This window comes from Oncorhynchus gorbuscha, linkage group LG16 (genome assembly GCF_021184085.1).
Source record: "Oncorhynchus gorbuscha isolate QuinsamMale2020 ecotype Even-year linkage group LG16, OgorEven_v1.0, whole genome shotgun sequence".
Classification (NCBI taxonomy): domain Eukaryota; kingdom Metazoa; phylum Chordata; class Actinopteri; order Salmoniformes; family Salmonidae; genus Oncorhynchus; species Oncorhynchus gorbuscha.
In genome coordinates this window covers 49515107-49540321 of record NC_060188.1, presented here as the reverse complement: position 1 = coordinate 49540321, position 25215 = coordinate 49515107, and the positions used below count along the sequence as shown (strand labels likewise).

At 41.9% G+C, this 25215-nt stretch overlaps 1 protein-coding gene and 1 pseudogene across 4 annotated transcripts in view; one reads left to right on the top strand and one right to left on the bottom strand.

Annotated features, from left to right (window-relative positions):
- Window positions 1-4051: 4051 nt before the first annotated feature.
- On the top strand, window positions 4052-9222 carry LOC123999768 (annotated as a pseudogene).
- A 4304-nt stretch (window positions 9223-13526) lies between these two features.
- mark4a (MAP/microtubule affinity-regulating kinase 4a) overlaps window positions 13527-25215 on the bottom strand; it is a 60813-nt gene continuing 49124 nt past the window's right edge. Inside the window, exons 14-18 of one of the 4 annotated variants that reach the window (XM_046306189.1) lie at window positions 22541-22644; window positions 22060-22335; window positions 18270-18352; window positions 15016-15078; window positions 14207-14405 (exon numbers count right to left, since the gene is read on the bottom strand). In XM_046306189.1, the coding sequence (XP_046162145.1) occupies window positions 14341-14405; window positions 15016-15078; window positions 18270-18352; window positions 22060-22335; window positions 22541-22644 (591 nt within the window). In that variant the 3' untranslated portion in view covers window positions 14207-14340. Of the gene's footprint in view, window positions 14406-15015; window positions 15079-18269; window positions 18353-22059; window positions 22336-22540; window positions 22645-25215 lie in introns of all 4 variants that reach the window. The other 3 variants (XM_046306190.1, XM_046306186.1, XM_046306187.1) reach the window with 3 other exon arrangements.

Sequence of the window (25215 nt, the reverse complement as noted above, 5' to 3'; positions counted from 1 at the left end):
TGATGTGTTGTTTTGTTAGATACAATAATTTTTAATATCCTAAAAAGGTCCATATAGCATGCACGATCGATTTTGTATTTACACTCGTTCAATTTTCAAAAAAAGGAATCTGTGAAAATCGAATTCTAAAGATTGTTTCAACCAGTCAAATCACATTCATATTTATTCCTCAGAGATCCTAGAACGTAACCAGACTTCACTATATCATTGGGGGTGTAGTATATCCTATAGGACACCAAATTTGATCAGAGAGCGACGCCTTCATGGCACGCCGATGACACGGGCGGTCTTCACTTGATCAACTGTAATTGTGTCAAATAAGCACCAATCGGGGTCAAACAAAGCTAGACAGATAGCCAATGAGCAGGGTTTTACGGGGGTATCAGGAAACCCCATATCTGTCGCAAAATGTAGCTGCTAAACTTGTGCGACAGCAAGCCTTTTCCTTTTGGACAAATAAGAATAATAATAAGAATATGGAGAGTTATGAAGTTATGAAAACTGGGTGTTTTGCAAATGTTGAACTTATAATATGGCTACTAATACTGGAAAAGCTAAATCAAAGTCCAAGTATACAGATTTGTTGATATTCTTACAGAAAAATATGTCAATGTAAATGTCTCCTTCATGATTTGCCCAAGTGTACCTGGGTGACTTCACACTAAATGTCATGTAGTTTGCTCATACTTCAAGTTATCCGTCTGCACATGCCCTCTTGTCGACACCATTGGAATTACAACCAAAGTGATGGCTAGACCTTTCTGTTGCATTTCAAAGATGGTGGTAGAAAAAATATGGTCGTTTTTTTCTTTATATTTTCTTCTACCAGATCTATTGTGTTATATTCTCCTACATTCAATTCAAATTTCCACAAACGTCAAAGTGTTTCCTTTCAAATGGTACCAAGAATATGCCTATCCTTGCTTTATGGCCAGAATTACTGGCTGTTAGATTTGGGTATGTCATTTTAGGTGAAAATTAGAAAAAAAGGGGTCTATCCCCAAGAAGTTTTTAAGTATCAAAAGTTAGTGTAATTGCAAAAATAAACTTTTTACAAATGACTTCTATTAGGCAATACAAACGGCACATTTTTCTTGTTTTTTATTTATTTATGGATAGTCAAGGGCACATTCCAACACTCAGACATAAATTACGAATTAATAATTTGTATTTCGTGAGTCTGCCAGATCAGAGGCAGTAGCAATGAACAGGGGTGTTCTCTTGATAAGTGTGTGAATTGGACCTATTTCATGTTCTGTTAAACATACAAAATGTAACGACTACTTTTGGGTGTCAGGGAAAACGCATGGAGTATAAAGTACATTTTCTGGGGGGGGAATGTAGTGGAGTAAAAGTAGTCAAAAATATAAATAGTGAAGTACAGATACCCGTAGTACTTTAAAGTATTTTTACTTAAGTACTTTAAACCACTGGCATTCTGGAAAAATTGGTTTGAGTTTAAAATCAATTGATATTTGAAAATATCTTATAGGCTACGTGTCAGATTCTCTTGACACATTTGACAATGAAAATGCTGATAGGGTGATCACACTGTAGAGTAGGGAGCTACAAATAACTGTCAAAATCAAGGAAACATCAACATAGTGTCTTAATAGGGTGTGGGGCCACCACGAGCTGCCAGAACAGTTTCAACGCACCTTGGCATAGATTATACAAGGGTCTCGAACTCTATTGGAGGGATGTGACACCATTCTTCCACAATAAGTTCCATAATTTGGCATTTTGTTAACGGTGGTGGAAAATGCTATCTCAGGCCCCGCTCCAGAATCTCCCATAAGTGTTCAATTGGGTTGAGATCTGGTGACTCAGACGGCCATGGCTTATCGTGAAACATAAGCAAGTTGAGCAGTCTTCGTCACTGAAACTCCTGCGAGACGTACCAACAATCACACCTATTTCAAAGTCACTGAGACCTATTCTTCTAGCCATTGTAGCCCAAATAATGGGCAACTGGGCCTGCTCAGCATTTTATACAAGACCCCAAGCATGATGGGATGTTAATTTCACACCTGCGTGGAAGCACTTGCTTTCAATATACTTTGTATCCCTCATTTACTCAAGTTTTCCTTTATGTTGGCAGTTACCTGTATATTGTAAAGTGAAGGGGGGCTGTGTTTGTTCTCCTTGCATTGTGAGTGTAGTGTATGGGGTGAATATGTATACTAAACAAAAATATAAACACAACATGCAACAATTCTGGTAGAAAACATGCAAAAACATCTGTCTATTGAAATAAATGTATAAGGTCCTAATCTATGGATTTCACATGACTGCGAATACAGATATGCATCTGTTGGTCACAGATACCTTAAAAAAAGGAAGGGGCGTGGGTCAGAAAACCAGTCAGTATCTTGTGTGACCGGCATCATGCAGCACGACACATCCTTCGCATTGAGTTGATCAGGCTGTTGATTGTGGACTGTGGAATGTTGTCCCACTCCTCTTCAGTGGCTGTGCGAAGTTGCTGGAAAATTGGCGGGAAATGGAACACACTTTGTACACGTAGATACAGAGCATCCTAAACATGCTCAATGGGTTATATGTCTGGTAAGTATGCAGGCAATCGAAGAACTGGGACATTTTCAGCTTCCTTGCGACATTGGGTCATGCATTATCATGCTGAAACATGAAGAGATGGTGGTGGATGGATGGCACGACAATGGGCCTCAGGATCTCATCATGGTATCAGTGTGCATTGAAATTTCCATCGATAAAATGCAATGGTGTCTGTTGTTGGTAGCTTATGCCTGCCCATACCATAACCCCACCGCCACCATGATGCACCCCATTCATAACGTTGACATCAGCAAACCGCTCGCACACTCAACGCCATACACACTGTCTGCCTGGTACAGTTGAAACAAATATTCATCTGAGAAGAGCACACTTCTCCAGCTTGGCAGTGATGGTGAGCGTTTGCCCACTGACGTCTGTTATGACACCGAACTGCAGTCAGGTCAAGACCCTGGAGAGGATATTGTTTAACAGTTTGTGCAGAAATTCTTTGGTTGTGCACACCCACAGTTTCATCAGCTTTCCAGGTGGCTGGTCTCAGATGATCCCACAGGTGAAGAAGCCCGATGTGGAGGTATGTGGTTGTCCTGGGCTGGGCTGGCGTAGTTACACGTGGTTTGCGTTTGTGAATTCTGTAAATCGACATAGGAGGCAGCTTATAGTAGAGAAATTAACATTAAATTGTCTGGCAACAGCTCTGGTGGGCATTCCTGCAGTCAGCATTCCAATTGCACTTTCCCTCCAAATTTGAGACATCTGTGGCACTGTGTTGTGTGACAAAACTGCACATTTTAGAGTGGCCTTTTATTGTCCCCAGCACAAGATGCAGCTGTGTAATGATCATGCTGTTTAATCAGCATCTTGATATGTCACACCTGTCAGGTGGATTGATTATCTTGGCAAATGAGAAATGCTCACTAACAGGGATGTAGACAAATGTGTGCTCACAATTTAAGAGAAATATGCTTTCTGTGCGAATGGAACATTTCTGGGATCTTTTATTTCAGCTCATGAAACATGGAACCAACACTTTACATGTTGAGTTTATATTTTTGTTCAGTGTGTGTAAGTGGACAAAGGGAATAAAGGGTAGGGTTGTTCAAGGGAGGGGTTGAGTGTGAGATAGTGGTAAGGGGACTGAAGAGAGGATTATGTATGGTGGGTGGAATGTTGAAGAGGTTATGAGGTCGGGGGTGAGGGTGTTAAAAATATCCAATGCATAAGTGCTCCCCCTTAACTATTCTGAACAACTTGACACAGTGCACATGGATATTGACTGACGTTTGTTACTAGGATACCGTTTAGTCTTTGCAGCTGTTCTATTGAATCTCCTCAACTGTCAGTGTCTGGGAACATTCTTGATAGGTTACTATTATATTTGGTGGTTTCAAAGCCATTCAGTGATTCCTAATGTGTCTATACGATGCTGTTTTTTCTGTGCAAATTATGGACAATAAAAATCTAAAGATCAAAGAGGTTTTGTTATTTTTTCCACCACAGTGTTAGAAACGCAAGCATGCCTTTCGGTGACACCCACAACAACTTCAAACTCAACTTCAACGTTGAGGAGGAGTACCCTGACCTCACCTAGCACAACAACCACATGGCCAAGGTGCTGACCAAGGACATGTACGCCAAGCTGAGGGACAAGCAAACCTCCTCCGGCTTCACACATGATGACCGCATCCAGACAGGTGTCGACAACCCTGGTGAGTGCCACACATCTCCTATACACCCCCTGAGGATAGACAATAACCACCTCAAACACACAACTCTCAAAAGTAGAACTGAGCAGATATCCCTACAATAGTCTCCACAACCATTGTAGCCTGCTGAGCTGAAGCTTAGGCATCAATCAATCATAATGCCATCGCTTAAGAGATACCAATACCATAATATATAATATAGCCTAGACTATGGTTGCAAAAAAAAACATTTACAATAAAGACATATTGACATAGTAAAATAAATAAAAGTGTGTACATTTAAATATATATATATTTAATGCTGAAACCCTCATATTAAACACCAATGGTATCCACTAAGTTGACGGTTTATATTTAGGTAAAAAAAAATTTACGGCTTTGTCATTCTAATTAAACAAAATTATAATAATCTTAGTACATTTTACATGCAGTGATGTAGTGGTAAAAAAAAGTGGGTAAACTCTTATTGCCGGTCGGGGTTAAAAATACAGTGGTTAAAATTTATAGGAACAAACTGCATTTACTTACATTTACCCTCCACTACACCACTATTTACATGTGATAAGGCCACACAGAGGTCCAGATTTAAATACAGACGCCTGTGATAATCTGAAGTACCCAAAAAGGCCACTAGATCTGATATCTGATAAAATAAAATGGAAAACAAATGTGAACGTTACCAAAATTCTTTCCAGTAATACCCTCCCTTTGCAACCCTGGATGAAGTGGTAGGAGTTGGTGCTGCCTGGGAGATGATGTAGCCTATAACCAAGACTGCACTGAGTGGGATGGACACAAGAACCCAGTTGAAGAGTTTCAAGAGTTTCAATAATGCAACATTGTAATAGAGGTGAAATTGGTACACTGTCTGTTCATAGTGAAAACCAAACTCAAACTGAGGAGAAATGGCCAACTGTCAGTTTTAGCGGGAGTCATTGCTTGTGAGTTTCTGAGCCGAAAACGGGAAGCTCGCAAAGGTATTTGCAGGTTTAACATATGCACAAGCTGCAACAAAGTTTGTGGGCGTTTAGTTTCATACAATAGATATCTGCTCTCATATCCATGTTAGCGAATATAATATTGCAGGGACCATCAACTAGAATCAGCCGTGAGCCAATTTTTTTCTTGAGCAGATGGTTGTAACATAATTACAAATAATTTGTAGACTGCATATTGACCGCAAGAAGCCCAAACATATATAATATTTGACTAAAACATAACCATTTCAAACCGTGCTTATATTTGTATACACTCACATGTCTCTATTATGTGTAGGAATACTTGGGAACAAATTTCCCGAAATGGATATAACTTGGAGCTGATTTGCTGGTGTCTTTACAGTCTTTTATGTCCAACAATTAAATCAATTAAAAAATTATATATTTTTTGCTCAGAAAACATGGGGGGCCAAATAAAATCACAAGCGGGCCAAATTCGGCTGACGGCCCACCAGTTGGGGAATCTTGTAATACTGTATGTGTAACTTGCATTTTACATATCACACACTTTATCACACACTTTCTTGAAGTGTTGCATATTTTTACAACACAGAGTGGTATATTAAAGTCAGTAAGCCTACTCCGTAGATGTGCTGCCTTCTTATCCTCCTCTCCTCTCTCTGTCTTCAGGTCACCCCTTCATCATGACTGTTGGCTGCGTGGCTGGTGATGAGGAGTTTTGATGAGGAGTCCTATGAGGTCTTCAAGGATCTGTTGGACCCCATCATCTCAGACCGTCATAGTGGATACAAGCCCACAGACAAGCACAAGACCGACCTGAACTTCGAGAACCTGAAGGTAGAGACTTTCCTCTGACATGTTTTATGAGTTTCATTCACTATAGGAGGAGTACTGCTGAGCAAAATTAGTGTGGAAAAATGTTGAATCTTCTTTTCAGGACATAGGGGGTTCGGAATCACAAACTTGTTTGAGCCACTTCAAATGTTCAGGTCTAAAACTCAGTTGTGACCTTGTTTCTGTGTAGGGAGGTGATGACCTGGAACCAAACTACGTCCTGTCCAGCCGTGTGCGTACCGGCCGCAGCATCAAGGGATACACCCTGCCCCCCCACACCAGCCGTGGTGAGCGCAGAGCAGTGGAGAGACTGTCTGTCGAGGGTGAGCCTCCCATCTACCAATAGCCACATATGCAATAACAGGATTGTGCATGAAGCTACGTAGTAAGGTGAGCGAAAGGGAGTTTATTGGAAATATAGATAAGGCTCGTATTAACAAAGTGCTGATCTCGGCTACATGTTTTCCTCCAGAAACAATATGATTATGGATAGGAGTGGGAGGATGGTAGAACATAATATTTAATGGGTTTTTCTGTGTCTCCAGCTCTAAACACCCTGGTGTGTTCAAGGGAAAGCACTACCTCCTGAAGGGCATGACAGATGCCAAACAGGACCAGCTAACCAATGACCACTTCTTGTTTGACAAGCCCCGTCTCCCCCTACTGTTGGGTGCTGTTATGGCCCGTGACTGGCCCGACTTTAGAGGAATCTGGTACCCAGAACACAGGACCATTTCCTTTTCTTCCTTCTGCCATTTTTTCTCACCTTTCTCCTATTCAGTCGGTAATGTCTTGGGATCAGCATCCACTGTAGTCGGGCTTGTCTGACAGATGTGGCATCACATGGATTGTTAAAATGTATCAGTAAAAGTTATCATTGAAACTGTGGTCCAATAAACCTATCTCCATGAACAAATACAGACACTCTTGTCGTATTGTCTCACACTACACTAATATATATATATTTTATTTAACTAGGCAAGTTGGTTAAGAACAAATTCTTATTTACAATGACAGCCTACCACAGCCAAACCCGGACGACGCTGGGCCAATTGTGCGCCGCCCTATGGGACTCCCAATCATGGCCGGATGTGATACAACCTGAATTCGAACCAGGGACTGTAGTGACACCTCTTGCACTGAGATGCAGCAAGTTAGACCACTGCAACACTCGGGATCCCTAATATATCAACATTACAATTTCAAAAGGGTTTCTAGCTTTCTAACCATTTACAAAGTTTCTGTTACTCTGTGAATAGTTGAAAATTAACACTGGCAAACACTGCCCATTGTTGTATTTACTCTTCACTGGCGTCAAGTGTTACAACTAATCTGCATCAGAGGAAATGTAAACTCTAATAGTGACTACATTTGAACAGTATAGGGTGTAAACGTGAAATGTTACATACAAAACCAGCTCTGTGTAAATATTTTGTCTCTAATAGAATGTACTTTTTAACACTGTAGGGTGTAGAATATACTAAAAGTTAAAGGTGCTGTTGTTAAGACAGTGTAGCACTTGCAGGGTATTCGAAGTGTTGTTACGAAGTAGCAAGGGCACGTTGACGCTCACAACCTGGAGTAAACATTTATATAGCTTTGTGTGGTGGTTGTGTGTTTGCTGGGTGGTAGGTAAAGATGTTTCCCAAAAGCCTCACTGTCAAATGAAGTTATTATCTGTAGTAAGATCAACAGCAAGAATCAATTGATGATCAATCATGCAGCAAACATAGAAATCCATTAAACAAACAAAAAACAAAGAAACAATGGCAACATCTGTGAATTTAATTGCTTGTCCGCTCCATGTTTCTCCCTTTCTCTCTAGACCAAAAGCAACAGGGCTTTTGGGTGACACAATCTCACATTGTTTGTTTCTGAAGGGGTCAAGGGGTGTACAGAATTAGGCGTCCAGGTCAAAATGTGTCTCTTCATCCGTTTCATTGGCCTCTATTGCATATTACATCATTTCCAAAAATAAACAGTTCTAGCATGACAATGTACATTATACTTAAATACTGAGCCCCTGGGGTCACAATACTGTGTCCAACAACCACCACTGACAGTCTCTTATAGGCATACCAGCACACATTGAACTATCTTTCTGCAATTCACAGGTTTGTATTATATTCCACCTGGAAACAATGTCAGCCCATCATGTTTTTCCCTTCACCATAGCATGTTCATCAACCAGATGCTTTACTTTCATTCTGTAAAGACTTAAACAGACGTTACTATTGCTTGAACGCACCCAAGGTTTTCCTGTCAGATCTGCCTGATCTGTTTATCAGGGATAGTGTGAATTGAAACATCAATTTAAAATGTCAGAATTTGCAACAACACATTAGACACATTTTACATTTTGTTATACGGGTGGAGAAAATCTGAGACTTGTGAAGTACGTTTCTGAAAATCCAGTGGATAATCCTTTTAAGTTACAATTGCAGAATTCAGGAAGTAAAATTGTCCAAATTGAACCAATTTCCCTGTAAGTAATAGAAGATTGACTGAAATCATTGCAATTGGCCAAAAGCCTGCCATTTGTACTTGGTACCATTTCTCTGTACCATATATATGTCCAAACACTGACTGCATTTTATGAATAATGGATATGAATCATTTCAACCCCCCCCCTCTCCCTAAAACCCAAACTTTGAAGTCATGCAAGATTGCAGGTTGGTATTGTTCCACATTGTCATTGACAGAAACTGCTTTAAACTAGAAGTACTTCCCTTGCTCTAGCTATAAATAAACCTTGAGCTCTAAGATATATACTATATTCATATATTTTCTATACAGCCATAAACTGGCTGATATAAATGCAGATTTTTTATTACGATATTATTCTAAAAAATAAATAAAGTACCTGTGCAAATATCAACAAATTGAAGTGTTCACATTTAAGACATTGGCGCCCTCCAGTGGCTCGTTGTGGGCTTTGCCCGAGATTCCACTGGAAGGAGCTGATTCAAGTCAAAGCAAAGTTCATCAAGGTCTATATTACCTAATGCTAATATACACCACAATGTTATAGGACATAGGACTGACCCTCCTCAGGCCCGTGAATCTATCTGTCTGTACTGTTGAGGGCTGTGTATTGTTGTAGATTAGTATTGCTCTCCTCTATAGGGGATCCTGTCATGTGGCAGCGTAGCAGACAAAACGGCACTGAGGAGGTTCTGAAGAGATGATTTAACGAAGTGTCTTTGAAGTGGATGACAGCTGGGAGTGTTTTCGAAAAACAAAACAAGAGGAAGATTGCAAAAACAAACGGACATACGGACAGTAAAAACACTTGTGGTGAAGATTGAAAAAAAAGAGATCAAAAGTTAAATGACCACGTTGTTCTGACTGGTTATATCACCATGAGCAAAAAGCCATAACTGAGATCGAGAGTATTACCAGTAAATAATCAGGCAGAAATCTTGTAGCCTACATGAACATCATAGTACATCATTCATTCTTATCAGGGGGGAATGTGAGGAAGCATTTTTTAGCTATTTTCCAGCATTGAACATGTACTATGTGCATAAGGGGTGCAAGAGGGAAAACACAGCATCCCAGTCACACTGCCTTTAAGGCTCTCTCTCTCTCTAAATGACTCATCTGTGTGTCTATGCATAACCCCGACACCTCACAGCAACCCACAGTCATCAACAGTAGACAACAGTAGATCTGAAGATAACCAGTGCCAAAATGCTAAAGGGTGTCAGAGTTGAGGCACCAGCGTGTGTAACAGTAGGAATGGGATTGGACGGTTGCAGTTACCTCAGGGGGAAAAAATGGATTTTCACCTTCAATGTTGAGAGATAGCTGAAGATAAAATGTCAGGGCACGGAATAGAATCCAAACAAAATTGCATTGCATCACATTGAAAGAAATATGACTTTTTCCAAAACAGATCTGGATCAAGTATTATCTCTATTTGAGTTTCTATATTGAGTTTCTCTGAACTATGTAGCCTATTTCAGTGGGCAAATATTGTTAAAAAAATAATACTGAAATACTCTCTTTTTGCCCAACGTTTAGGGCAGAGTATCTAAGGGTATTTGAAATGTTAAATAATAATGTATTTCAACCCAGGTCTGTTCCAGATTTGGTTCACTATGAAGCCTGACAGCTTTGCATTTTGGCAAAGCCATGTGGCTTTCAAGGGCACAATGTTCTGCACTGAACTGGTTTTGCATTGAAACAAAATTGTTTTCCCAGTCACCCTTTTAGTCATTAGACATTAAGTTAAACTATTTTATGCTGAGGAACAACTCACTGTGCAACTGTTTCATGACTTGAATTCAACTCTGTTCAAGAAAGGTGAAAGGGAGAGATCAAACCGTGAGAGGTAGGGGATAAAATGCTTAGAAATGGCTTGATATGATTATTGATGATGACCAGTGCCAACACAGACATTGATCCCAGCCAATCAGAGGGATAAAATACCAATTTGTAAGTCGCTCTGGATAAGAGCGTCTGCTAAATGACTTAAATGTAAATGTAGTATCTCCGGAACAGGAATTTGGCAAAGGAATTACTTTCCAAGGGTGTGTGCAGGAAACCAAAGCTACAGATAGCTAGAGGTTTGAAGGTGAAAAAATGTATTGCGTTACGAACCACAGTTTTGATCTACAGTGCATTCGGAATGTTTTCAGATCCCTTGAATTGTTCCACATTTTGTTACGTTACAGCCTTATTCTAAAATGGATTGAATAAAACATTTTCCTCATCAATCTACACACAATACCCCATAATGACAAAGCGAAAAACAGGTTTTTATACATTTTTGCAATTGTATTAAAAATAAAAAACTGAAATATTACATTTACATAAGTATTCAGACCCTTTACTCAGTACTTTGTTGAAGTACCTTTGGCAGCGACTACAGCCTAGATTATTTTTGGGTATGATGCTACAAGCTTGGCACACCTGTATTTGGGGAGTTCCTCCTATTTCTTCTCTGTAGATCCTCTCAAGCTCTGTCAGGTTGGATGGGGAGCGTCGCTGCACAGCTATTTTCAGGTCTCTCCAGAGATGTTCGATCGGGTTCAAGTCTGAGCTCTGGCGGGGCAACTCAAGGACATTCAAAGACTTGTACCGAAGCTGCTCCTGCGCTGTCTTGGCTGCATGCTTACACGGAACCCAAACCGGCTGGGCGTGTGCGCCATCGTGCGTTATCGTGCATACATTTATTTTGTCCCCCTACACCAAACGCGATCACGACACGCAGGTTAAAATATCAAAACAAACTCTGAACCAATGACATTAATTTGGGGACAAGTCGAAAAGCATTAAACATGTATGGCAATTAGGCTAGTTAGCTTGACCTTGCTAGCTAATTTGTCCTATTTAGATAGCTTGCTGTTGCTAGCTAATTTGTCCTGGGATATAAACATGGAGTTGTTATTTTACCTGAAAGGCACAAGGTCCTCTACGCCGACAATTAATCCACACATAAAACAGCCAACTGAATCATTTCTAGTCATCTCTCCTCCTTCCAGGCCTTTTCATCGTTTAATTTATATGGCGATTGGCATCTAAACTTTCGTAGATTTACCACGACAACCGGCAACAGTTCATCATTCAATCACCCACGCGGGTATAACCAATGAGGAGATGGCATGTGGGTACCTGCTTCTATAAACCAACGAGGAGATGGAAGAGGCAGGACTTTCAGAGCGATCTGCATCAGAAATAGAAAGCCCTTGGCATCGCAGACGCTCATTGGTGCACGCGAGCAGTGTGGGTGAAATAATGGAATAACATATATTTCTAAATGTATTTTGCGACACTCGCGCACGCGGCGTGTCCGGTCTAGTCAGCATGTTAGGATCGTTGTCCTGTTGGAAAGTGAACTTTTTCCCCAGTCTGAGGTCCTGAGCGCTATGGAGCAGTTTTTCATCAAGGATCTCTCTGTACTTACTTTCCTTCATCTTTCCCTCGATCCTGACTAGTTTCCCAGTTCCTGCCGCTGAAAAACATCCCCACAGCATGATGCTGCAATCACCATGCTTCAACATAGGGATGGTGCCAGGTGTCCTCCAGAATTGGCGCTTGGCATTCAGGCCAAATAGTTTAGGTGCCATTTGGCAAACTCCAAGTGGGCTGTCATGTGCATTTTACTGAGGAGTCGCTTCCGTCTGGCCACACTACCATAAAGGCCTGAATGGTGGAGGGCTGCAGAGATAGTTGTCCTTCTGGAAGGTTTTCCCATCTCCAAAGAGGAACTCTGGAGCTCTGTCAGAGTGACCATTGGATTCTTGCTCAGTTTGGTCGGGTGGCCAGCTCTAGGAAGAGTTTTGGTAGTTCCAAACTTCTTCCATTTAAGAATTATGGAGGCCACTGTGTTCTTGGGGACCTTCAATGCTGCAGACAATTTTTTATAGCCTTCCCCAGATCTGTGCCTTGACACAATCCTGTCTCGGAGCTCTACGGACAATTCCCTCGACCTCATGGCTTGGTTTTTGCTTTGACATGCACTGTCAACTGTGGGACCTTACATAGGCAGTTGTGTGCCTTTCCAAATCATGGCCAATCAATTGAATTTACCACAGATGGACTCCAATCAAGTTGGAAAAACATCTCAAGGATGATCAATGGAAACAGGTTGCACCTGAGCTAACTTTAAAGTCTCATAGCAAAGGGTCTGAACACTTATGTAAATAAGTTATTTCTGTTATATTTGTTTTATACAAATGTCTCAAAACCTGTTTTCGCTGTGTCATTATGGGATATTGTGTGTAAGATTGATGAGAAAAAAATCAAATGTTTTATCCATTTTAGAATGAGGCTGTAAAAGTTTTAAAAATGTGAAAAAAGTCAAGGGTTTTGAATACTTTCCGAATGCACTGTACATAGATTCAGTTTTCGTATTGGCACTGATATCTAAAATGGAGCATGATATGTACCAAAGTGTATACTGCCTGATATTATACATTAACATAATAGCTTATTATGGTGTTTGGTTTGTACAATACTACAAAAGTGAAACCTATATCAGTCCAGTTTATTTATGGCATATGCAGTAAGACTAACTGAGATTGATTCATGATGTGTCCGAGATAACATCCCCACCGTACTACCTTTTTCAGTTGATGATGTTAGTGGAAATGGATGTGAAGGTTCCCATTGGCTGGTTCAAAGTGTCTTGTCAACTTCTGTCATTGCCCAACAATCCAATCCCGCCTACACTGTGTGCACAAATAGAAAAACAGAGTGACCTTTGATGCCGCTTGTCAAATCATTGAGTTAACTGTCTCCATATTTGTGCATATCGTCCACAGAAGTCCTTGGATGATCACTTCATCAGTATCAATGTTCAAATGGGAGAAGAAAGGGCAATACATACATAGATGTAGGATCTTAATTTGAGCCAGTTAACTACAGCAGGAAACTAATCCTGCAGCAACAGGAAATGCGAATTATTATGTGGATTATAATTAATGGAAATGTTTTATGGGTTGGTACATTTTTCGTAAGGGAAAATAAAGTCTGAAATTTTGAAGTGGAAATGACAAACTTCAGAAGCCTTTTTAAACCTCAAATACACTACAAGTTTTACATTTCCTGTATTGCAGGAAAGTTATCCTGCGACAGGGTGATCAAATCAAGATCCTATATCTGTACTGTGACACGCGTCCAAGACGGCGAAACACGAGAAATGTTTTCGAGAATGTTTTTGATGTTGTCGGTACGGAGTTGGTGATCGTTAAAAAAGACAATGATACCAATCATAAAAGTAATAGTCATTATGGCTAGAGTTAACAGTAAAACATTTTAAGTTGGATTCCTGTCTGATCAGGTTCCAGTGGGTGAAGCTGTTCAGTTGTAGTGGTGAGAGGGACGCGGGGGGTACATTTGGGTCTGGGTGGTGTGGCGATGGGGGCGGGTGGTTAGGTTGAGTCTGGTGCAGAGGGGGGTAGGGCTATAGCCACGTAAGAGACAGGGGCAAATGTATTTTATCTTGAGTCCAGCCCCACATCGCTCTTTCTCTGTATTTCTCTTTCCATCCTTCTCAACCCCCATTATATTCAGAGTTCGAGGTCCTTTGAGATTTGCATGGCGATGTCCCGGAAAACGAGCGGTGCTCCCCAAAGTCGTGTATAGCGCACCCCGTTGGAAGTCTTATTGTTGGAGGCACCACCCCCCCGCGGAGAGGTGGCACACCTCTGCCTTGAAGGCCACGCAACCGCCGGATGCCCCGTGGGTGCAGGAGAGCAGGAAGGGGCCGACGTGGTGGACCTGGCAGCCGCAGCCCCGTGCCGCCTCCCGCAGAGCCAGCACCACCTCCGCTGGGTCCCGCCGCCCCCGGGGTACCCTCAGATTCCAGCCACATCCGATGGCCCAGGGCTCGGCCGCTTTTTGATGCCCAGGTAAATGGCGACTGGTGACCAGAAAGGGAGAGCGACAGAAAAAAAGAAGGAGAAAGGACAGAGTGGTGGGAGAGTAAAAGAAAAAGGAGGAGAGAAGAGTTGTTAGAGGGAAAGGGGTGGGTAAGAAGAAAAGAATGTGAGAATGGGTGGTTGAATCTAGTAAAGGCCCAATGCAGACATTTTTATATCAATATCAAATCATTTCTGGGTAACAATTAAGTACCTTACTGCAATATATTTCCATTTTTTTAGCAAAAACATATTTCTCAATCAAGAATTTTGCTAGGAGTGGGGAGGGGGAAATTGAACAATAGCTGTATTGGCAGAGCGGTTTGGAACTCTATTCGTTTTAGGTCTCTTTACCAATTTACCGAATGGTGCAAGCAAAAACTCCAGATGATGCAAGCCTGTTGATTAGAAGGTCCTGTGTATATTGTATTTTCAACCAGCAACTATCAGAAGATAACACTGATCAACATTTTTGACAGCACTGGGCCTTTAAATGTAAGAATGAATTTTCAGTTAATGTGAGCAAGTTTACTGTCTGAAACTTGACAACAACCTAACACGGTTATGTTGGGGTTATAGATGAGGTGACAAAGGGTTGCCGGATATACTGACCTTGTGACATATACTGACCTTGTGACCGCAGATCGGCAGATTCCCTCAGGTTCATTTGTGACCCTGCGTAGAGAACACACACACACAAACACACACACACACACACACACACACAATTAAATGGGGAATCAGAGAGGTGTTTTATGGGAGATGCAGTTCCATGTCCACCAAGTACACAGAGAGAGTCACCATCAATACACAATACTTTGAAGCCATTCAAAAAGAAAGGAAAGGAAATCATAGAGTAGGACGAGCAAATGACAACAGCGACAAAAAACTCCAGGTATTCATCGGTTGTACGTTGCGTCACAATATTGTTATATAAGTTCTATATTGAGGGCTGACTTCCGAGTGAACATTCTACTCAATGCATTGTCAACTGCCATTGATTAACATTTCTAAAGGAGGCAAATAATTAGTAGGAAAACCTTTTGTCGTCATTGTGATTAGAGGTCGACCGATTAATTAGGGCCTATTTCAAGTTTTCATAACAATCGGTAATCTGCATTTTTGGACACCGATTATGGCCGATTACATTGCACTCCACGAGGAGACTCCGTGGCAGGTTTGACTACCTGTTATGTGAGTGCAGCAAGGAGCCAAGGTAAGTTGCTAGCTAGCATTAAACTTATAAAAAAACAATCAATCTTAACATAATCACTAGTTAACTACACATGGTTGATGATATTACTAGTTTATCTAGCTTGTCCTGCGTTGCATATAATCGATGTGGTGCCTGTTAATTTATCATTGAATCACAGCTTACTTCGCCAAACGGGTGATTTAACAAGTGTATTCACGAAAAAAGCACTGTCGTTGCACCAATGTACCTAACCATAAACATCAACCATAAACATCAACGCCTTTCTTAAAATCAATTACACAAGTATATATTTTTAAACCTGTATAATTAGTTAATATTGCCGGCTAACATGACTTTCTTTTAACTAGGGAAATTGTGTCACTTCTCTTGCGTTCAGTGCAACAGAGTCAGGGTATATGCAGCAGTTTGGGCCGCCTGGCTCGTTGCGAACTGTGTGAAGACCATTTCTTCCCAACAAAGACAGCCAGCTTCGTCAAACGGGGGATGATTTAACAAAAGCGCATTTGCAAAAAAAGCACAATCGTTGCACGAATGTACCTAACCATAAACATCAATGCCTTTCTTAAAATCAATACACAGAAGGATATTTATTTAACCCTGCATATTTAGTTAAAATAAATTAATGCTATTAGGCAATATTACCTAGGGAAATTGTGTCACTTCACTTGCGTTAATTGCACGCAGAGTCAGGGTATATGCAACAGTTTGGGCTGCCTGGTTCGTTGCAAACTAATTTGCCAGAATTTTACATACAGTAATTATGACATAGCATGGAAGGTTGTGCAATGTAACAGCAATATTTAGACTTATGGATGCCACCCGTTAGATAAAATACAGAAGGTTCCGTATTTCACTTAAAGAATAAACGTTTTGTTTTCGACATGAATGTTTCTGGTTTTGACCATATTAATAACCTAAGGCTTGTATTTCTGTGTGTTATTATATTATAATTAAGTCTATGATTTGATAGAGCAGTCTGACTGAGTGGTGGTAGGCAGCAGCAGGCTCGTAAGCATTCACACAGCACTTTCTTGCATTTGCCAGCAGCTCTTTGCAATGCTTCAAGCATTGCGCTGTTTATGACTTGAAGCCTATCAACTCCCAAGATTAGGCTGGCAATACTAAAGTACCTATTGGAACATCCAATAGTCAAAGGTATATGAAATACGAATGGTATAGAGAGAAATAGTCCTCTAATAACTACAACCTAAAACTTATTTCCTGGGAATATTGAAGACTCATGTTAAAAGGCACCACCAGCTTTCATATGCTCTCATATGCTCTTCATAGTTCCCGGAATCTTCTGTACTTTTTGTAATTAAAAGGTCATCTGTGGCAATCTATGGTAATTAGGATGAGTTTTTTTGATATATAGTATTCATTTTTTGTTGTCGATCTGTGTCCATATTGTCCATGAGTTTCTAATGGATAGACCATATGGTTCAAGAGAAAATAGCCAAATTAATGAAAAAAGCATATAATTAACAATTGCATTATTTTCAATTAACTCTGCAAATCTTACAACTATTGACTTTTTTCACAACTGCCACCATTTTGGCGCATAAATACTTACAATAAAGACATATTGACATAATAGAAACTGATCGCCGGCCGCGGTTAAAAAAATACAGTGGTTAAACTGTACAGGAACAAAAACATATGGCTAAACTGCATTTACTTACATTTACCCTCCACTACACCACTGTTTACGTGTGATAAGGCCACATAGTTCCAGAGGTAATTAGAGACACCTGTGATAATCTGAAGTATCAAAAACGTCACTACAGTAGATAGTCATCTGATAAAATGCGCACAAAAAAATGGAATAGTTTACTGGTAAACTTTGAACGTTTCCGGTAATATACCCTCAATTTGCAACCCTAATTCCACCACACAGCAAAGATAATCCTCATGCCCGGGAATCAAATGTCATTCAAAATAAAAATAAAACAAAGTAGATGGAGTCACAAGAAGACCTTATCCACTACGATGGTGCCCCTGGAACAAATACTTATTTTAACAGAAGCCCAATGTATTATAAAGGCTACATAACAATTTCATAACAATGCCATAACAGATGTCATAGGTGTCAGCTTATGACAAATGCCTTTACACTGTCAAAATGACACAGTCTAATGTTTACTGTAGATTAGCCAATCGTCTAGCAAAACTGCCATAGATAATTCATGGTTTGTGTCGTGACAGTTTAAAGTCAGTTGCAGCAAGTCAAAACGGTTTATGACACGTCATTGTAATGACAGTGTTATGTAGCCCTTATGATGCAGCATTCAAGTAAAGTGTTACCCCCAAGACAATAGATGACAACCCTGCACAAGGGTATGCCAAAGGATTTAACCAAAATGCAGAGAGCTGCATAACAAAGACAAGTGGGAAGACAGGCAGGCAGGCATACAGGTAAGTACTAGGCAAATTAGACAGGTTGGTAAGACATAGACAAACAGGTAGGAATGCAGACAGACAAAAATAAATGTAACAGACAGGCAGACAGATAGGTAAGTAAACAGGCACACAGTCAGACAGGCGCGCGCACACACACATACACACACAAACACACACACACACACACATCATCAGTAGGTTAGGCAGGCAGACAAGCAGGCAGACAGAAGCTAGTATCATGGGAACTTACTAACTGTTTTTGATCCCTGGGGAAGGGTACAACCCGAGACTGATTTGTTTGAGCCCTGGCGCTTAGAGGGGTCAAGATTGACCCTGATGTACAGAAAGGAAGAGGAAGAGCAAGAGAGAGAAATAGAAAAAATAAAGGGGAGAGGAGGAGGGGGAGAAAGAGAAAATAATTGAATCATGGCCAAGGGAGTGGTGGATAACAGGGCAGCTGTAGTTGATTGGCATGGAGGAAGCACATGCTTCCTTACATTATATATACGGTACCAGTCAAAAGTTCAGACATACCTACTCATTTATGAGTTTCTCTATTTTTACTATTTTCTACATTGTACAATAATAGTGAAGACGTCAACACCATGAAATAACACATTTGGAGTCATGTAGTAACCAAAAGAGTGTTCAGAAATTAGAATATATTTTATATTTGAGATTCTTCAAAGTAGCCACCGTTTGCCTTGATGACAGCTTTGTACACTCTTGGTATTCTCTCAACCAGCTTAATTAGGTAATCACCTGGAATGCATTTCAATTAACAGGTGTGCCTTGTTAAAAGTTAATTTGTGGAATTTCTTTCCTTCTTAATGAGTTTGAGCCAAACAGTTGTGTTTTGACAAGGTAAGAGTAGTATACAGAAGATAGCCCTATAGCCCTAAAAGAAGATAGCCCTAAAAGACCAAGTCCATATTATGGCAAGAATAGCTCAAATAATCAAAGAGAAATGACAGTCCATCATTACTTTTAAACATGCTTGTCAGTCAATGCGGAAAGTTTCTTCAAGTGCAGTCGCAAAAACCATCAAGCGCGATGATGAAACTGGCTCTAATGAGGACCGCCACAGGAAAGGAAAACCCAGAGTTACCTCTGCTATAAAGGATAAGTTCATTAGAGTTACCAGCCTCAGAAATTGCAGCCCAAATAAATGTTTCACGGAGTTCAAGTAACAGACACATCTCAACATCAACTGTTCAGAGGAGACCACGTGAATTAGGCCTTCATGGTCGAATTGCTGCATAGAAAGCACTACTAAAGGACACCAATAATAAGAAGAGACTTGCTTGGGCCAAGAAACATGAGCAATGGACATTAGACCAGTGGAAATCTGTCCTTTGGACTGATGAGTCCAAATTTGAGATTTTTGGTTCCAACCACTGTCTTTGTGAGATGCAGAGTAGGTGAACGGATGATCTCAGCATGTGTGGTTCCCACCGTGAAGTATGGAGGAGGAGGTGTGGGGGTACTTTGCTGGTGACACTGTCTGTGATTTATTTAGATTGCAAGGCACACTTAACCAGCATGGCTACCACAGCATTCTGCAGCGATACGCCATCGCATCTGGTTTGCACTTAGTGGGACTATCATTTGTTTTTCAACAGAACAATGACCCAACAGACCTCCAGGCTGTGTAAGGGCTATTTGACCAAGAAGGAGAGTGATGGATTGTTGCATTAGATGACCTAGCCTCCACAATCACCCAACCTCAATCCAATTGAGATGATTTGTGATGAGTTGGGCCGAAGGGTGAAGGATAAGCAGCCAACAAGTGCTCAGCATATGTGGGAACTCCTTCAAGACTGTTGGAAAAGCATTCCAGGCAAAGCTGGTTGAGAAAATTCCAAGAGTGTGCAAAGCTGTCTTCAAGGCAAATGATGGCTACTTTGAAGAATATAAAATATTTAAAAAACACTTTTTTGGTAACTACATGATTCCATATGTGTAATTTCATAGTGTTGATGTCTTCACTATTATTTTACAATGTAGATAATAGTAAAAATAAAGAAAAAACCTTGAATGAGTAGGTGTGTCCAAACTTTTGACTGGTACTGTATGTGATTATATACACTGCTCAAAAAAATAAAGGGAACACTTAAACAACACAATGTAACTCCAAGTCAATCACACTTCAGTGAAATCAAACTGTCCACTTAGGAAGCAACACTGATTGACAATAAATTTCACATGCTATTGTGCAAATGGAATAGACAACAGGTGGAAATTATAGGCAATTAGCAAGACACCCCCAATAAAGGAGTGGTTCTGCGGATGGTGACCACAGACCACTTCTCAGTTCCTATGCTTCCTGGCTGATGTTTTGGTCACTTTTGAATGCTGGCGATGCTTTCACTCTAGTGGTAGCATGAGATGGAGTCTCCAACCCACACAAGTGGCTCAGGTAGTGCAGCTCATCCAGGATGGCACATCAATGCGAGCTGTGGCAAGAAGGTTTGCTGTGTCTGTCAGCATAGTGTCCAGAGCATGGAGGCGCTACCAGGAGACAGGCCAGTATATCAGGAGACGTGGAGGAGGCGGTAGGAGGGAAACAACCCAGCAGCAGGACCGCTACCTCCGCATTTGTGCAAGGAGGAGCAGGAGGAGCACTGCCAGAGTCCTGCAAAATGACCTCCAGCAGGCCACAAATGTGCATGTGTCTGCTCAAACGGTCAGAAACAGACTCCATGAGGGTGGTATGAGGGCCGACGTCCACAGGTGGGGGTTGTGCTTACAGCCCAACACCGTGCAGGACGTTTGGCATTTGCCAGATAACACCAAGATTGGCAAATTCGCCACTGGCGCCCTGTGCTCTTCACAGATGAAAGCAGGTTCACACTGAGCACATGTGACAGACGTGACAGAGTCTGGAGACGCCATGGAGAACGTTCTGCTGCCTGCAACATCCTCCAGCATGACCGGTTTGGCGGTGGGTCAGTCATGGTGTGGGGTGGCATTTCTTTGGGGGGCCGTACAGCCCTCCATGTGCTCGCCAGAGGTAGCCTGACTGCCATTAGGTACCGAGATGAGATCCTCAGACCCCTTGTGAGACCATATGCTGGTGCGGTTGGCCCTGGGTTCCTCCTAATGCAAGACAATGCTAGACCTCATGTGGCTGGAGTGTGTCAGCAGTTCCTGCAAGAGGAAGGCATTGATGCTATGGACTGGCCCGCCCGTTCCCCAGTCCTGAATCCAATTGAGCACATCTGGGACATCATGTCTCGCTCCATCCACCAACGCCACGTTGCACCACAGACTGTCCAGGAGTTGGCGGATGCTTTAGTACAGGTCTGGGAGGAGATCCCTCAGGAGACCATCCACCACCTCATCAGGAACATGCCCAGGTATTGTAGGGAGGTCATACAGGCACGTGGAGGCCACACACACTACCGAGCCTCATTTTGACTTGTTTTAAGGACATTACATCAAAGTTGGATCAGCCTGTAGTGTGGTTTCCACTTTAATTTTGACTCCAAATCCAGACCTCCATGGGGATAAATTTGATTTCCATTGATACTTTTTGTGTGATTTTGTTGTCAGCACATTCAACTCTGTAAAGAAAAAAGTATTTAATAAGAATATTTAATTCATTCAGATCTAAGATGTGTTATTTTAGTGCTCCCTTTATTTTTTTGAGCAGTGTATAATAGCTGAGGCCAGGGAGAGCTGGGTAAGTCCAAGGAAAGAGGTTGTTCTTGGTCAAGCAAGCCAAGGTAAAAAAGTATTTAGCTCTGTTTCCAATGTCAGGACCCAAGGCTGTGACCTGTAACGTTTTGCAATGGAGAATGAATATCTGTGATCTTCTTGAACAACTTCAGGTAGTAGGCCTACCTCCCCTGTTTCCCATTCTAAACATGACCCTGATCCAAGACAACCTGCTTGTGAGTTTTGAGGTAGGTGTTACAGAGGTGACTTTTACAGAGATGACTGTTACGGAGGTGACTGTTACGGAGGTGACTGTTACGGAGGTGACTGTAATGGAGCTGACTGTAACGGAGCTGACTGTAACGGAGCTGACCTCTTACCTGCGTGTGAGTTTGGAGGTGAGTTTGGTAAAGAGGTTGGAAGTGGCGCGGCTGCGGGCGTGCGGCAGTGGACTGGCGTCGTGGTGGGACAGCGTGGGGGAGGTGGGCGGGGCCGAGTAGACGGGCGGGCCCCGGTCCCTCAACTGCCCCCCGTGAAAAGTGCTCCGGATCGTGGAGCCCCGTGTCAGACGGCAGCGCTCGCCAGAGGAGGAGGCCCCGGCCCCGGAGATGCTCAGGGTGGAGGGGGAGGAGGGGGGTAGGCGGTGGGACAGCGAGCTGGAGGAGAGAAGCAATTAGAATTAGACAAATGTTACAGTCCACACAAAGTGGACATTTGTCTTTGGCTTCACAATAACATGGTTGACATAAAAAATAAAAAACAACACTAAAAATATCATCATCAGCGGACATGAGAGGACATCTTTTCGAGAGTCTCTCACTCGCTTTTCCTCTCCCTCCCTTGTCCTTCCATGTCCTTTACCTGTTCTCCTTGCCATTCTGCATCAAGGAGTGTCTGTCGGTGCTGGAGCGGTCCGTGCAGACGTATGTGTTCCGGCGGGTCATAGCACTTCCCGGGATATTGTTCTGGGAAAGTAGGAGGGAGGGATCAGAACAAATGTCCAAATCAGACATTACCATAGTTACAAGTTGTCACTGCATACTACCAGAGTGGAGTACTCAATGGCTGTTTCCAAATGTTCATACTTGTGTTCTACATAGAAGGCTGATTGGGAATGTGAAAATATAATGTTTTATAGTATGTGAAATGTTGGCTGCTTTAAAGTTGGTCTCCTTAGTTGCTACATCCATTTTTTTCTCTTTTTTTTGGCACCATACCCCATCGTATCCCATCAGAACCTAAAATACAAGCTTATTTTTCTCCAATGTTCGTAAACAATGTCAAATTAAACAAACAATTTATAGCCTCAAAACATTTTTAAAACTATCATTTTGATATCATGGATGGTCAGTCCTTGCTTCCATAGCTCTAGTCTATGAATTTGAGAGTGGTTTCATTTCTCCAGGTCCATCCCTCAGCTTTTTACCAAAATACAGGCAGGGTGACCGCTTTGTTATTGTTTCAATTAAGGATTCTAGTTTTAAATGCCACGATGGATAAGAGCGTCTGCTAAATGACTTAAATGTAAATGTAAATGTCATACTAATTTCGGCTTCTCATCTCGTAAGATTTCGGTGCACACTATTGAGAAAGAGAATAGTCTTTTCAGACCCATGTATGTGTGACAACAGCTGATAATCAAACAAGGGGGTGCACTGCGCAAAAAATGAATGAACCCAATTGCGCACTAGATGGCGCCTTCTCAGTATGCGTGCGCCTTGTATGTTGACATATATTTCTTACTGCATACATTTGAACTAAACATGATGTTCTAAATTGTATGGAGTAAGATTAGTACACAGAATGTAGTTTTAGTAAATAGTAGGTGAGACATATTTTGGGCACGGCCTTTAAACTAGAAAATGTTACATTTAAACCTATGTGTACTAACAGGAGTCGTATAGCTAGCGACCATTTTCTAACCTAGAGTGCATCTGAAACGGCACCCTGTTCCTCGTATAGTAATGCAGTAAAGGCTTTGCCTTCCTATTATATGTTTTGTACTGTGGACAGTGTGCACTTGATTCAACAGTCGTAGCACAGGGAAGGCAAATTATTCCCATTTTGAACCATTTCATGTGTCTGACAGTAGAACTCCGCCTACCCGGCAGACCCAGAGAGCAAATCAAGAGCACCTATAGGCTTACCACTGGCCAATCAGATATCTCAGATCATCGTGTCTACACAGCCTCGAGCGCACAGCAAAGTTGATACTGTGAGATTTCAAATCTTTTAAAACCATGACTAGAGAGAGACTGTTTTTAAGAGTAAGTTCATGTTTAAGTTGTTATTCAACACTGTCAACACTTCGATCACAACTTTTATAAGCCATAAAATGTGTGTTCCCTCTACTTCCACTCACGTTACAACAAGCACTACAGCTGCAATGAATGAGCATAGAAAAGTGTTCCGATAAGCTTGCCTTGTTATTATTAGCGGCTTGTGTCTTTTTCAATACCAACGAATATTTCACTTTCTTTGGTCATAGGTGTAACAACATGAATGTGTACATGTGTCATGTTTTGTCATTAATTATCATGTCTTGTCCCTGTGCTTCCCCTTCTATTCGTTTCCCTCTGCTGGTCTTATTAGGTTCTTTCCCTCTTTCTATCCCTCTCTCTCCCCCTCCCTCTCTCACTCTCTCGCTCTCTCTTCTCTCTATCGTTCCGTTCCTGCTCCCAGCTGTTCCTATTCCCCTAATCATCATTTAGTCTTCCCACACCTGTTCCCGATCCTTTTCCCTGATTAGAGTCCCTATTTCTCTCCTTGTTTTCCGTACCTGCCCTGTCGGATCCTCATCTATAATTCACCGTGCTGTGTCTATGTTTTGCCCTGTCGTGTCGTGTTTCCCTCAGATGCTGCGTGGTGAGCAGGTGTCTGAGTCTGCTAGGTTCAAGTGCCTTCCCGAGGCAACCTGCAGTTCTCGATCAAGTCTCCTGTCTGTTCTCGTCTTTACGAGTAGTATTATGCTTTTTGTTTTGTAAAGTTTCTTACTGGATTAAAAACTCTGTTTTCGCCAAGTCGCTTTTGGGTCCTCATTCACCTGCATAACAGAAGGATCCGACCAAGGAATGGACCCAGCGACTACAGAGGCTCGTAACACTGCCGTCGAGATCCAAGGAGCCATGCTCGGCAGACACGAGCAGGAATTGTCTGCTGCTCGCCATGACGTGGAGAACCTGGCCGCTCAGGTTTCCGACCTCTCTGGACAGTTCCAGAGTCTTCGTCTCGTGCCACCTGTTACTTCCTGGCCTGCCGAGCCTCCAGAACCTAGGGTTAATAACCCACCTTGCTACTCCGGGCAGCCCACTGAGTGCCGCTCCTTTCTCACCCAGTGTGAGATTGTGTTCTCTCTCCAACCCAACACATACTCTAGAGAGAGAGCTCGGGTTGCTTACGTCATTTCACTCCTTACTGGCCGGGCCCGAGAGTGGGGCACAGCTATCTGGGAGGCAAGGGCTGATTGTTCTAACAATTACCAGAACTTTAAAGAGGAGATGATTCGGGTTTTTGACCGTTCAGTTTTTGGTGGGGAG